General features: G+C 40.9%; 1 protein-coding gene across 5 annotated transcripts in view; it reads left to right on the top strand.

Moving 5' to 3' along the window:
- Positions 1–5917, top strand: part of GTPBP1 (GTP binding protein 1) — a 127468-nt gene extending 121551 nt beyond the window's left edge. For 4 of the 5 annotated variants that reach the window (XM_085887097.1, XM_085887087.1, XM_085887099.1 and 1 more), the window contains 2 exons: positions 808–987; positions 4793–5917. In XM_085887097.1, coding sequence (XP_085743223.1) covers positions 808–987; positions 4793–4876 — 264 coding nt within the window. In that variant the 3' untranslated portion in view covers positions 4877–5917. The remainder of the gene's footprint in view (positions 1–807; positions 988–4792) is intronic. The other variant, XM_085887092.1, reaches the window with a different exon arrangement.
- The last annotated feature ends 8904 nt before the right edge of the window (positions 5918–14821 follow it).

Below are 14821 nucleotides of genomic sequence, written 5' to 3' on the forward strand. Positions count from 1 at the left end.
GCACAAAATATATTTACTCCAGCTTCCCCAATATCCCCCCAGCAGGTGCTTCTAGTCACTGAAACATTCACTAGAATATGGAATAACAGAAAACCAACAAGTTTTCATTGTTGTTCTTGTGGTTTATTCCAATATCACTTGTTGCACAAAGCATTTGCATTGGAGGTCCTGGAAAACTTCGAGAAATCTGATCTTCCATGGCTATGCGAACCCTGCACTACATTGATGAAAGTGCTGGCGGGATGGCCAAGAGGTGTGCACATTCGCCTCTAAACTTTCTACCCTGGATTTGGTTCCTGGCCCAGCTATAAATTGTCATCCCGGTGTTTCACAGGTGGGGTGATTCATCATTCATCAATGTGTGTGCTGTCCCTTGGATCGACGTTAAACTAGGCGTCCCATCTGCCGGCATTTGTTGGTGTGTGATGAAGACCCCACGGTGTCCTTCACGAAGAGTCGGCATGCTCTCGCTGGCACCATGGTCAAATTCAAATTCTTGCCCTAACTACTGCTGGGAAGGCAATGGCAAACCACCCAGAATAACCCTTGTCAACAAACTGCTTTGGCAGCATCAATGCTCTGTCACAGAGCATGGTACATCAGAATCAGAATATCGATGAAGCTGTCTGTTACCTTTAACTGCGATGTGAATACCTTTGTGTCGAGTACTGCGTTGGATTCAAAGTGTTGTTTTTAATTACACTCAACCTATTTGTTTTACGATTGTGACAGGTAGATCTTGGCACAATTTACACCACTTAATCACATACATCTTTACAAGTTAGAATGTTTTGGCATTTGTTTCAGTTGTTTCAGACGTCGAGCATGGCTTTGTCAAACATTAAGCCCCAGCAGATAAAAATGCAACCAGCAAGAAAGGGCCAAGGTTCGGGTACACGGAGAGACGATGGAGCAGCTGCTGGATCATCGACTATGCTACTTGACGAGACAGTGGCACAAGGGGCATCTACTGCACAGGTTTGTCAGGTCAAATACACCATCAGTAACACGGTGGCTTTGCAAGCAAACACAATGCCCTTATCATCGGTGTTTGACTAGTATTCGGACTTGTTCATGTTGCTTCGTGTTATTTTTTTCAAATTCCACCCAATATATTATCTTAGTTTTCAAATTATCTTCACTTTCAGTTCAAGCAAAGAATAATGAAATGTATTGACATGTTGAGTTTATCAATCCAATGATTGTGCACATAATCCTTGGAAGACCTTAAGATCTGAAGCCGGTTTGTAGTGAAATATTAATTTGCTAGTGAGATGAAGTGAGCGATAATACACAGCAGTTCATAAAGGACTCCTTGTATCTAATTCTTATTTCCCACCGAGTGTCCATTTCGGCCCTTTGTTGAAATCACCAGCGACGGGCTCCACGTTCACATTTCAATCCTAATCATTTTCTTCATTTGCTCGTGGTTTGACTGCAACAGGAAAAAAAAATCAAGAAGGCAGTTTTACCTCCTGGGAGTTGCTTTGGAATTTATAGATTTTGCTCTTTATGCTGACCAATGTTTATTTTGTATTTGGCAGTTTTTCTTTTTCACACGTTTAATTTCACAATCAATCAATATAGCATATTAATTTAATTAGTTGTAATGGTTGTACAGTATTCATTTTACAGAACATTTCTGCTCCAAGCATAATTTGCAGATTTTTCTTTTCTTGTTGCTCATCGTAGTTGTGTGTGTGGGGTCCTTGAATGCTTGGGTACAAATCGTCTTGTAATTCTCTGTCATAATCACATCACCTTGTTCGTTAGACACGATGGTCAACTTGACTTGAGAAGCCAACCCCACTGAGAGGTACGTGCAGTCTTAACGCAAGGCTCTTAACCAGCGTTTGGCCTCAGACGCATCAGAACTCGGCATCAGGCCCACCTGAGGTCCAAACTCACATGTCTTTCAGAATCCATAAAAACTTGGTGGCATTTGGTCAATTCTATCTCTGGAGCAGAAGAGGAAAGTGGTGGCTCTGTGGTATGAGACTAAATAATATGTAGACACCCGCCGGAGTTTCTGCCGGGAATACCTCAGAACACGTGATGGACCCACAAATTGTGCCATTCAACGTATCTGAAACATTTTGAGCACAAGGGTTCAGAGCACAACCAGAGCAAGGACAACAGTGGCAGGACAGCATCAGTAACCAAGAGCCAAGCCAACATCGATGCTGTGTGGGATTTTACAGTGGATAGTCCCAAGAAGTCCCACCACCGGTGCTCCTGGGAGCTAGGCAACAAACTAACATCATGATCAGTCTGGCATATCCTCATTAAGGAACTGAAGCTTTTCCCATACATTATCTCTATAAGGTCTCAACTGAATCAAGATGACATGAGGAGACTTGATATGTTGAATTGGCTCAGTGACAGGATGGAATGGTACCTAAACTGGATCAACCTAATCTGGTTCAGTGATGAAGCACATTTCCACTTGAACGGTGCCATAAACTACCACAACATTTTCTGGAAGGCAGAACCATCTGAGATCACTGAGAAGTACCCAAAAGGGCCGAAGGTTGCATGCTTCTGCGTGTTCAATGCCAGATGGGGAGAGCTAGGGCCTTATTGGTTTGAGAATGACAACAGTAAGACGGTGATGATAAACGGTGAGCACTACCAGGCTGTGCTCCAGAAGTTCCATAATGATCTCGCCCAAAAGGTCACCCCAAACTAGCTCGGCATGACCTGGTTTATGCAAGATGGTGCATCCCCGCATACAGCTGGTGACACCATCACTTTCCTGCGGCAGCTCTTCAGAAACTGCTTCGTTGCCCTGGGTACCACTCATGACTGGACTGGACACCCCATAGCCCACACTTGAACCCTCGAGACTACTGGTTCTGGGAGACTGCCAAGTGCTCTGTGTATGCCAACTGCCCTGCCACACTGGATGATCTGAAGCAGGAGGTGTCAGGCAGTGCCACCTGAGACCTACAGGAAAGTTGGACAGAACTTGAATCAGGATCAATGTCTGTCTGAACATCAAGAACGTCAACTCCAAGAATTTTACATAAATGCCAATTTCAGACCTTGGGCTCTCACCAACTCTCACAGTGACTCACTGCAATAGCAATCAGTGATAGAAAATACCATGTCATAAGCTTTCAAGAAATGTCTGGTTCATGTTCCTGAGGTTTCTGATTCTTTGCATACAAACATTTGAAGTTGCATCTCTCTTTTTGAAACATCCTGTGGACCAGTCACCCTTATTCATGGCCTAAACAAAGTAATGGAAGCTGCAGAAATCAAAACTCACCTTTTCTCTGTAATTGATCTTTAACTGACAGTTTGATTTACATCCATGTCATTCCACCTTGGATATGCCACTGCTTGTCATCAATTAATGAATACCCTCGATCTCAAACAAGAGGTCAGGGCTATCTCACTGGACATCACACATGCATTTGACCCAATCTGGCACCCACCCTGATTTCCAAACTTTCTGCGAAAGGTATCCAGGGTTGTTTCATTGACTGCAATCATCGCTCCTGTGCGCTTGCAAACAGCGGGTTGCTTTTCACGGAATACGATCATCCTTTGCTGTAACAATGGAGGCCGGTGTTCTTTCAGGTTTTTTTTCGACCAATGTTCTCGATCCACATAATTGATGTCTGTCACTGGAAAAACCCATTATCACTTTGGAGACTATTCCATTCTTTGCTGTGGTGGTCTGCCTCTTTGTCAACCTGGAGAAAATAATCAATTGGCACATCTACCTCGAACATGTCTTTTAGTGCCATGTTTTCACTGCCCCTTCTTCAGCACTGGCAGGCAAATCCCCCAGTTATGTGGTCAGTCTCTGGGAGAGTCTCGAGATACAGCCTCACTATTGGTATTCTTGCAGTTTCACAGCTGTATTCTGGTCTTGCTCTTCCTGCTCGCTCACCTCTCCGCATAGCTGGGTGAGAAGAGTTTTCTCAAGGCCCTGCCCTCCAAGTTGTACATGTTCTACCACAAACCCTTTCTTTGTTACCCTCCTCAAATCGATACTCAACACACCTCCATTCTGCACCCCCTCTTTTCTTGCTTATGGAAATGTCTTTATGAGTTTTTCCATATGTAAAGGATTTAAAGTCCGCTGCCCACCACCATCTTGTGGTTTCGCCAATTTACACTACTGAGCTATACTAGCCCCACTAAGGCGACGTTCACACCCTTATACATTATTTCCTCTTCTCGTGCTGTGGTGTGTCAGTTTGTTGTCAATCTATTGTTTTCCCCTTGCACTATTTTGTCTACGGATCCATTCTTCCATGAGCCTTGATACCTGTATTTAAAAGAAAAAAGTCAAAGGAAATTTGACATGGATGAATAGTTAATTTGGCAACTCACCACCGATGAATGAGGCTGAAGATATAGTTCCTGCTATGTGATTACAAGGAATATTATATGGACGGATGATCCTCCTCGTGCCGTCGGGCACATTAGGCTGTCAAGGCAGTTTCATTGGCTTGGGGGCATAATCCCAGAGAGAGGACACCACTCCAAGACAGGACTTGGAATACTGCACTGGTTCACTCATTTTCCAACGACGGAGGGGTGACAGGCTGGGTCAATCCTCCTGGTGTTATTTTGGCGTGACTGGGGCTTGAATTCAGGCCCTTAACATCTGAAGCCAACCACCTTAACCATGAAGCCACCATCAACCTCACAAGGAATGTGTTCACTAATAATCCTGGTTACAGTGAAGGAGGGGATTGTGTGATGCAGGAACATAGCTTTAGTGATGTACACATGCTGCACATTTGAAAAGGCTGAATGGTACCCTTGTTTGCAGGGCCAGCGTGGTGGGAAGCGGAGAGGTGGACAGCGTCACAGAGGGAAGCAAGCGGCACAGACCCCCATCCAGGTCGTCTCTTAGGCATCCACTGGCATTTACTATAACATTGGGCTGCACTTGCTTTGTTCGTCATGTGCTGTGTGGTGCAATCTTCTTAATGATGTCGGTTTAAGAGAAGGTCTTTTCTCATTTTGGACATTTTTCTCTCAAAGCCAGAATTTCTCCAAGTTTCATTTCTGTAAAATGTTCAAATTATGTCAGAGGATAAACCACCTCGTTCTTAGTTTGCACTTCTGAAGAAAAAAAAAGTACAGATTTTCAGCATTGTACATTTCAGAAATATCTTTTAGTCCTGTTTTAATTTAAGTACACGTTGTGCTTCTTTCATAGTTTTGATGAACCAAGTAAACGTGTGGATAGACATGTGGCATGTCTTCCAGTAGTGGGGCAACTTAGCTAAATATAGCATAACAATTGTGCATTTTGTGAGGAATGCACCAAATTTGGCACACTAGTAGCTTATCATATGATGAACAGATTTGGATATTGGGCCATCTCAAAATTTTTGATGGCAGTGGAAAATGGCTGCCACAGCCATCATCAAATTCAGCCGCTGATGGCTGTGGCAGCCATTTTCCACTGCCATCAAAAATTTTGAGATGGCCCAATATCCAAATCTGTTCATAATATGATAGGCTACTGGTGTGCCAAATTTTGTGCTTTCCTCACAAAATGCACAATTGTTATGCTAAGTTGCCCCACTACAGTAAAATGTATAGAAAGTAGCCTGAAGTGCACCTGGATGGTCACATTGGTGGGGTGACTACATATTTAATTTCAATTTTATTCTCCACAAAAAGCATTTTCATGAATATCCCTCATTTGCTTATATACCAGCTTATGGAATCGATACCATCATCGACTATTACAGATATTGGAGGGTATGGGGAAGTTTGCCCAATGTTGGTTTATATGAAGTGGATGAACTGTTTGGTGGACATCACCCTCATCAATAATGGAATTTTTTTTTTGCCCATCCTTGTCAATAATTGATAAGCACATAGTCATCTGTGTACCATGAGTTGCATTGAAAAAAATAAAAACAATATTCCGGAAGGGTAATGGAATAGCTTGTGTGCGTGTTAAATGGATCGGTGGCAACCTGTACATAGCTAAAGATTGTTTATGAACCCACAATCCCATACTACAGCAGTGCGTTTAGATTGCATTCAACATTCATCTTTGTTGATTGATCAATCAAATGTGATTTCATCTAATTGGGTTATGCAAATGAGACGTTCTCTCAAAGCACTCATCACTTTACATGGTTTCGCACATTAATCCATTGTTCAAACTTTTTTTGACCACGTGCAAAACAAAAAGCGGGATTAAGCAATTGCTTCACTTTGTCTGTCCGTCTATCTGTCTACAAACATCAATTTATGATCGAGGAACAACTTCATTCTAATTGTTACATTTTTAACACAAATTGGAATAGGAATCAGAAAACTAACCTGTATTTTAGCAGGACTTTGGCTCTGAATTTGTCTACTGCACTTGTGCAGAGAGGAGCAAGATAATTACTTTACTCTGCTTGTATGACAGTCAAACAAAATTGAAAATCATTCTAAACAGGAAACTTACTGCTTTTTAAGGATGTCATAAAAGACACACAGGCATTAAGATTGAATGTAACTTGTTAAATAAGGTGGTGTAAAAGACACTCCATCAATGGTGGCAAACATCCCAAAAATTATTTTCTCAACCCTTTAAAATCTTTATTTCATTTGAGTTATAATTTTTTTTACAATGTTCAAATATGTTTCTCAAGACAGCCCAGGGTAAGGTGTTTTATGAGCTCTTGGTTATTTGTTTCTGACAAGGCCTTGCGGTCATAAACAACTTCATCATCGGCTTGTAGCAAGGTATTATGTACACATTTAGGATACGGGGGACCAAAAAATGAAAGTCATTGTATGATTAAGTTTTGCATATCATTTGTTAGCCAACATCATGGGGATTCAGGATCTATTTGGGCAGAGCTTAATTCTTCCTCTTTCTATTGCTCTGACAGGGTCAAAGTTGGTTATCAATTATCTGTATCAAGGAACCACTCATATCATTCTAAAATTGGTCTGATGGCTTAGATATGTATTATACACTAATTGGAAACCACATATATGGAGAATATTTGGTTTACCTGATATTTGACCTTAAGCAAAGAGGTCAAGGTCATATGAAATTAACAAATTGATCAGTGTTCATTCAGGTCATAAATATATATGCACATAAACTTAACCATAGAAATACATGCTGTGATGAACCAAACTAACATTTTATAAGCTACGAGCCAGACCTCCCAAATTGACCAGTCGGTACCATACAGATGGAGTAAGGCTCATTGTGATTTTTAGCAAGATATGAAAAAAAGTGATAGCAGTGTATAACTCTCGGTCATCTCGTGTTATCACCCGAAATGTTCTTATACGCCCGCTTCGCTTCGCCAAAAAGTGATATTTGCTAAAATTGGAATAAATATTTTTTTAAGGACCACAGAGTGCCAATAATTTGCATACTGGATGCCAACTAAGAAAGTAATATAAATATAGTACATTTTTATGGGGGTTGTTTGTCAAACTTTTGATATGACAAAAAAAATATGTTAAATTTAGTGAAAAAGTGGCCAAAATCGCTTCGAGTTCAGAATTCACATTGTACGTTTTTGTCAATATTTCAAAAAGGAAAACTCCCAGAGTAACATTTGACCCCTCAAAATCTTCACAAAGAACCACTGCATTGGAATATATCATTACTTTGTAATATGGTGGTTGTTTGGGGCACATATTTTGGCAAAGTTCAACCATACCCCCTAATTTTGATATTTTGGAAGAAAACAGATTTTCAACATTTTAGGTTTATTTGTCTACTTTTGGTATCTCAGTGTAATTGTTGGTTTAACTATTTAATATTACAAAAAGTGGATAAATATGTAACATCCCAGATGCAATATTTCACAAATTGAAACATCTGCATATATTAAAAATGCCTAAAAGTAGTGGATTGCCTTAAACATTACTGTATTTCCATCTGTATTACCCAACTAAATTGTTATTTCCTTTTGTCATTCCAGGTAATGTGGTAATGGTGACGTTGGTGGTGTTCGTGCTTGCCCAGTATGTATGTGTAGTTGCGAGTACAATCGCAATGGAAGAACAAACCAGAGATGAGGCCGAAGAGCCAACTGGAAGACACTGTATAATTCACAAGGAATCACTGAGTATTGATCCAAATGAACAACTTACCAGTCCACAAAGTTTTGAATCATGGAAAACCCTAATAAATGCTGCTCACTTAAGAGATCACTCCCCTATACTTGACATTGCTAAATCGGTGACAGACAAGAAGATTCCAGTAATCTTCTACCATAGGAAATGCAGGAGCATTTTCACGATGAAGAGAGATCTGGAAGCCCTTAAACGTAAAACAGATCCAAGCTCAACTGAGGAAGCTATTGCTGGGTGTTTCAATGCTAAGCGACCGGCATGATGATCCTCATCAGAATCACGCATCTATGACTACACATGCATTTTCTGCGAAAATGTCAAGAGATACAAGGGAACGTCAACTCGGGAAAAACTAGTCCAATCTGTGGAGTTGAGATCGGACCAGAAGCTTCGAGCTTGTGCAGTCCGCAAGTGTGACACCAAGCTTTTAGCTATAACGAGTAGGGACATAGTTGCTGCTGAAGCACATAATCATGCTTCCTGCTACAGGGACTACACAAGACTAGCACCTGGTCTCGATACAGAGCCTGCTCCTTCTCAGGAGAATGATATTTATCTCAAAGCAAGACAAATCATATGCAGAACTGTTTCATTATATACGAACTGATATCGTTCCCAACAAGCAAATTGTCAGAGTTACAACGCTTACAGAGAAACTGCGAACGATGATGTCTGCCAGAGGCATACATAGTCTAACAGAATCCACCAAGAAACATCTCCGTCAGAAATTGGAACAGGAGTTAGGAGACTGTATTCAGATTTTCGCTGACACAAAAGGAAAACTTCTTGTTGTACCTGATTGCATAACAATGCAAGATATCGTCAGTGAGTATTGCGATATGGAAAGGGAGCTGAAAACTTGGAAAGATAAATCGACAAATATCTCGAAGATCATTGATCAGTCATCATCATTTTTGAGAGCAACAATAAAGGAAGAGAAAAAAACAACAACCTGGCCCTATCACCCATCCGACGTGGAGAAGGAATCATTCACTGCACCAGAATATCTTCGTCGGTTTCTGATCGGTCTACAAACTGGTGATCCAGAACACAAACACCCTTCATGGAGAGTAACAATGCTCACGGAATCCTTCAGTCAAGATGTGGTATACAGAAGCCACCAAAACATATACTGCTTCCATACATGGTTAAAACACTCACTGGGAATACAGAGTTGATTAGGCCATGGGATATCTTACTCTCAGCTGGAAGAAAATGACACAGCCTTGTACTTACAGAAGCTTGCAGCTAATCTAAATCAGCAGACAATCATACCAACAAGTATTCAACCATATATGTTTACCAACTTGGCATGGGACATTGATAGATTGGAAGAAACATTGAGTGGAAAGGGAACGTCACATCGTGTGAATGGTATCGTGGTACAGTCCAGGGTTTATGGACCACATCTTCCGAAACAAGCGCTTCCTGAGATAGTCAAGAAAAAGCAAAGATCTTTGGATGTCTCTGATCACGAATTGACAACATACATTGCTGCAGAGCGCGTTGGACCACAGTTGCTCATAACAGACACGAGCATAGTAACAGAGTACACAGCAACGAACAAAAACCTCATCTGGATACTTGCTCGATTGACCGACACAGAGAAGCAGCGCATTCCAAGCTGGACAGGTTTCAATATAAACACCAGAGATTCTCTGACAGTCTCAAAGGATGTTGTTGGTTATATGCCCACGATCAATGCTCCAGCTACGGAATTGACTACAGTTGCTGAAATATTAAACCAGTTAGAACAAATTGTCGTAGTGTTGGACCAGGCATTATACGCTAAGGCAGCCGAAATCATCTGGAAACACACTGACAAGTATTCACGAATCATTCTCCGTCTGGGTACTTTCCATACAGTCTGCAATATACTCGCAATTCTTGGAGCTCGTTTTCAAGATGCTGGTCTCCGGGACCTGTGCATAGAAACAAACCTCACAGCGGAAGGCTCACTTGCCAGTGTGTTTTCTGGGAAGATGTACAACCGCGCAGTGTATGTGCACAAGTCTGTGTATGAAGCATTCATGAGACTCGCATGGGAGGCATTCATTCCATGGGTTGAGAAAAACAAACCAGAAGAAAAGAACAACATAACGTCTGTGTCAGAAGAAGTGAGTGATTTGGTCAAACATTTGTGTCAACAGAAATTTGACAGTCTTCTGGCAAACCCCAAATACACGGAGCTCGTCACCACCTGGAACAAATTCTTAGACCATCTTCGCCATGAAAATTGAGAACTCTCAGCCTTTTGGATGTCTTATGTAGACATTGTTGAAAACGTTTTGCTTGCCCTGCTGCGTGCTGCTCGAGAAGGAAATTGGCTCTTGCATCTCTCTGCTATCCACAACATGATCCTCTGGTGTTTTGCATACGACAGATTTAACTATGCACGATACCTACCAGCGTATTATGCTGAGATCACCAATCTGGCAGCCAATCATCCAGCTGTGTACCAGGCCTTCTTGGGTGATTCGTTCTCTGTTCAACTATCCAGTCACAATACATTTGGATGCATTCCCCTTGACCAAACGACTGAAGTCACTGTGAACAAGGATACACAGACCCCAGGAGGCACAACAAGGTTTAGTCTGAAATCAGGAGCAGTCAAGCACTATTACATTACTGCAGAACACAGGAGTGCCTTTCTTGGTCAGATGAGGGAAATGGTAAATGAAGACGGATCAAATGTTCCACATGCTGACCTGCACGAAACACGTGTGAGGAAAGATGAGGATGCTGTTTCGACAATCGTACATCTGGTGAAGAGCTGAGTAAATCCATTTGAAGAAGCCCACCAACTTATCAGTATCTCAACAGCAAAAAAAGCCCCCAAAGGTATCTGCTCGGATTTGAAGAATACAAGAGACATTGGAGTTCAATGCTACACAAACTTCAAAGCTGAGAGACACGAGACGACCCACCAATCAAACGCTTTCATGATCCAATGGAAATGAACAAACTGAAAACCTTCAGTAATTTATGCAAGAAGAAACAAGTCAAAATGAGTGGCAGATCCGTGATTCTTCAAGCTGACAGAGCATTGTTTGGTTGCATCATTGTGATGGCACAGGGACGAAATCTGCAGATGGCTGATGTATTATCCCATCCTCTTGGTCCGTTACCATGGGCACTGGCAACCTCAGAAGGTCTCCACCGTAAAACCAACAAGGCTGCTCTTGCTAGTTATCTACAAAAGAATGTAGCCCCAGCTGACCAACTTCCTGATCATTCTGCAACCATAAAAGATGGAATGAGCATAATCCAGAAGGTGAAAGGGGATCAAGTCAACTTGGGGGGAATTGCCCAGTTTGTTTTGTCGATGGCACTGAAGGATGGCAGCACTAGTGACAGGATCGACATCGTCTTCGACACCTACCAAGATACATCCATCAAGAACTGTGAAAGGCTTGCCAGAGGAGAGGAACTTGGACTGAAGCTTCAGGACATCACAGCATCGCAAATTGTAAGGCAATGGAGAAGTTTCTTGGCCCATGTTGGGAATAAGTGGAGCCTCAATTCATTTCTGGTGAGCGAATGGAGGAAACCAGATTACACCAAGCATCTGAATGGAAAGGTCTTATTTGTAACAACTGAAGACAAGTGTTACAAAATAACCACGGAAGGACACCAGGAGGTGCTTGAGCTGCAAAGTACACATGAGGAAGCAGATGGTCGACTCTTCCTTCACGCTGCTCATGCTGCACAGACTGGATATCCAGCAGTCGTCATCAGCTCCGATGACACTGACGTATTCATCATGGCGTTGGCGTTTCATACTGAAATTGCATCAAAATTGTTCCAGAAATGTGGCACCAAAGAACGGAAACTAATCATTGACATTACCAAAATTGCAGCTTCAGTGGGCACAGATGTTTGTCATGGACTTATAGGGATGCATGCTTACACAGGTTGCGACACTGTCAGCACATTTGCCAGCAAAGGCAAACTCGGAGCACTTAAACTGCTTAGGTCTAGCAAAGAGGTCCAAGAAACGTTCGAGTTGGGACAAGAATGGAATGTGGCTGAGGAGCTTATGGATAAGCTGGAGAATTTCACATGCCTCCTATATGCATCAAAGTCTGGTACAAAGGAACTTTATAGCCTTCGATACCATCTATTCTGTGCGAAGAAGGGCAGGATTGAGAGCCACCAATTGCTTCCATCAATGACTGCTTCCGAAAACACGTACAGCGGGCCATTACCAGGCAGCAATTGAGAAACGAAGCCTTCAGAGGCACCCAATGACCCCCAGTCCAGTTGGAAAAGGATGGAAATGGGATGATCAGGATGGAACAACTCTGGCTGTGGACTGGACGAGTGGACAGCCAGCACCTCAGGCTCTTCTGGATTTGTTGCCCTGTAATTGTTCCAGGAGCTGCAAGCTACCAAGTTGTGTCTGCATTGCCAGTGGACTGAAATGTACAGATATGTGTAAACTTGCCGCCTGCGACAATCAGCCATTGTCTGTCGAGTCAGACGACGACAGCCTCGACGAAGATGATCCATCTGACGAGGAGCAAGAATACAGGTTCTGAGCCAAATATGCTGCGCATCTAAAGGGACACTTTCGTGATGTCATTTCAGACATTTATTTTTTGTTATAAGTGATTTAAGTATAATATGTATGACGTTCATTGTAATTTAAAGTAGCCTGATGCATAAAAGGATAGGTTCAATTTTAAGCATTGTTTAGTATGTGTTTAATTTAAATGCCTGTAATCTGTGTCAATTGTGTTAAAAATTGATTGGTAATAACAATGTATAATAATAAGGCGTATTTGTTCGAGAGATCAGTTAATGATAACATAATTATGATAAACCTAGAGTGTGCAGCAATTTTGCATATATTGTGAAATATAATGTACCTGATGTTACATACCTACTTTAGGATACTAGCTAATACCAAAAATTACACTGAGATACCAAAAGTATACGAATAAACCTAAAATGTTCAAAATCTATGTTTTGTTCCAAAATATCAAAATTAGGGGGTATGGTTGAACTTTGCCAAAATATGTGCCCCAAACAACCACCATATTACAAAGTAATGATATATTCCAATGCAGTGGTTCCTTGCGAAGATTTTGAGGGGTCAAATGTTACTCTGGGAGTTTTCATTTTTGAAATATTGACAAAAACGTACAATGTGAATTCTGAACTCGAAGCGATTTCGGCCATTTTTTCACTAAATTTAACATTTTTTTGTCATATCAAAAGTGTGACAAATAACCCCCATAAATGTACTATATTTCTATTACTATATTAGTTGGCATCCAGTATGCAAATTATTGGCACTCTGTGGTCCTTAAAAAAATATTTATTCCAATTTTAGCAAATATCACTTTTTTTGGCAAAGTGAAGCGAGCGTATAATAATATTTCAGGTGATAACACAGAGATGGCCGAGAGTTATACACTGCTATCACTTTTTTTTCATATCTAGGGACATTATATTTTGCTAAAAATCACAATGAGCCTTACTCCATCTGTATGGTACCAACCAACCCCCTTGGCTCATAGCCTATGAGGATTAAAAGTGCAGATTTCTTAAAAACGTTACCTACTTCCTAACGACCTTTGATGTTCTGTATAATGAACACAAACTGGCCTTTGGTATTGATTTTTATATCATGGGGCCATCTTGGTAAACTTATTCTATGGTTATAAAATCAAGCTTAGAGCGACCAGTAATTTTGTAGCAGCTTGGTAAATGCAATTTGTTACGTACTTCCTAACATTTTTGACCCAATCATGGAAGTGAACCTAAAAACTGTTATGTCGTAATGTTCCATGTTGAAACTTGCCATTTTAAATCATCACTTTATGCAGAAGTAAATTGCTATTTAAGATGTTCTATCAGATGCATTTCAAATTTCTGGAATAAGATTTTGTAAGCTTCACTATAACTGGGGGAAATTTTGCAAAATCTGAGATTTTACACATTTGAAGGTGCCAAGATATGCAGAAGGTCAAAAGAAATGTACTGTTTCGAGGAATTGTTCTATTCTTATGTATAATGATATATATCAAACAAAAAATGCATTTTCAACCATTTTGGACAACATATACAATCATACATGTAACCCATTTCTAAAAAATGAGCTATAAAAATGGAAAAAAATAGCCTGTGTTTGGATAAAAAAAACATGCTTTGTAAGCAACTATATCCATAGGACCCATAGCAAAGTATACATTTTCTGAAAGCACAGACACTTGGGCATTATATAACATTAAGATTGTTTATCTTAAAACTGGGTTCAATTTCTAAGATTTCTCCTCATTTAGGACCAGTGGACACAATACCATGCTACAAGCCCATTATCATCATCATCATCATCATCATCATCTATATTTCGGGCTGTTTTATCCCATGTGGGGTCAGCCGCTTTGATCTTCCTTCTCCAAAATGCTCTTTTATCTGTATCTTCTGATCTTAATCTCTCTCTCCCTCTCTCCCTCTCTCTCTCCCTCTCTCTCTCCCTCCCTCTCTCCCTCTCTCTCTCTATGTCACTTCACTACATCGAGCCACGTCGATCTCTGTCTGTCTCTTCATGATTCAAAAACACAACTACAAATGATGATTAAATAGAAATATGAACTTTTTATTTGGGGTTTTATTTGGTAATTTAAATTGCCAGATATCTCTGCAGAGAAAGATCAATCTCTGCAAACTGGAGGCACGAGTGTTTCTGCCTGTACCTTTAAAAAAAAAATGCATTTTACCGATTCCATTTACC

This window comes from Eptatretus burgeri, chromosome 1 (assembly GCF_056783735.1).
Source record: "Eptatretus burgeri isolate ZD-2024b chromosome 1, Ebu_testis_v1, whole genome shotgun sequence".
NCBI classification, from domain to species: domain Eukaryota; kingdom Metazoa; phylum Chordata; class Myxini; order Myxiniformes; family Myxinidae; genus Eptatretus; species Eptatretus burgeri.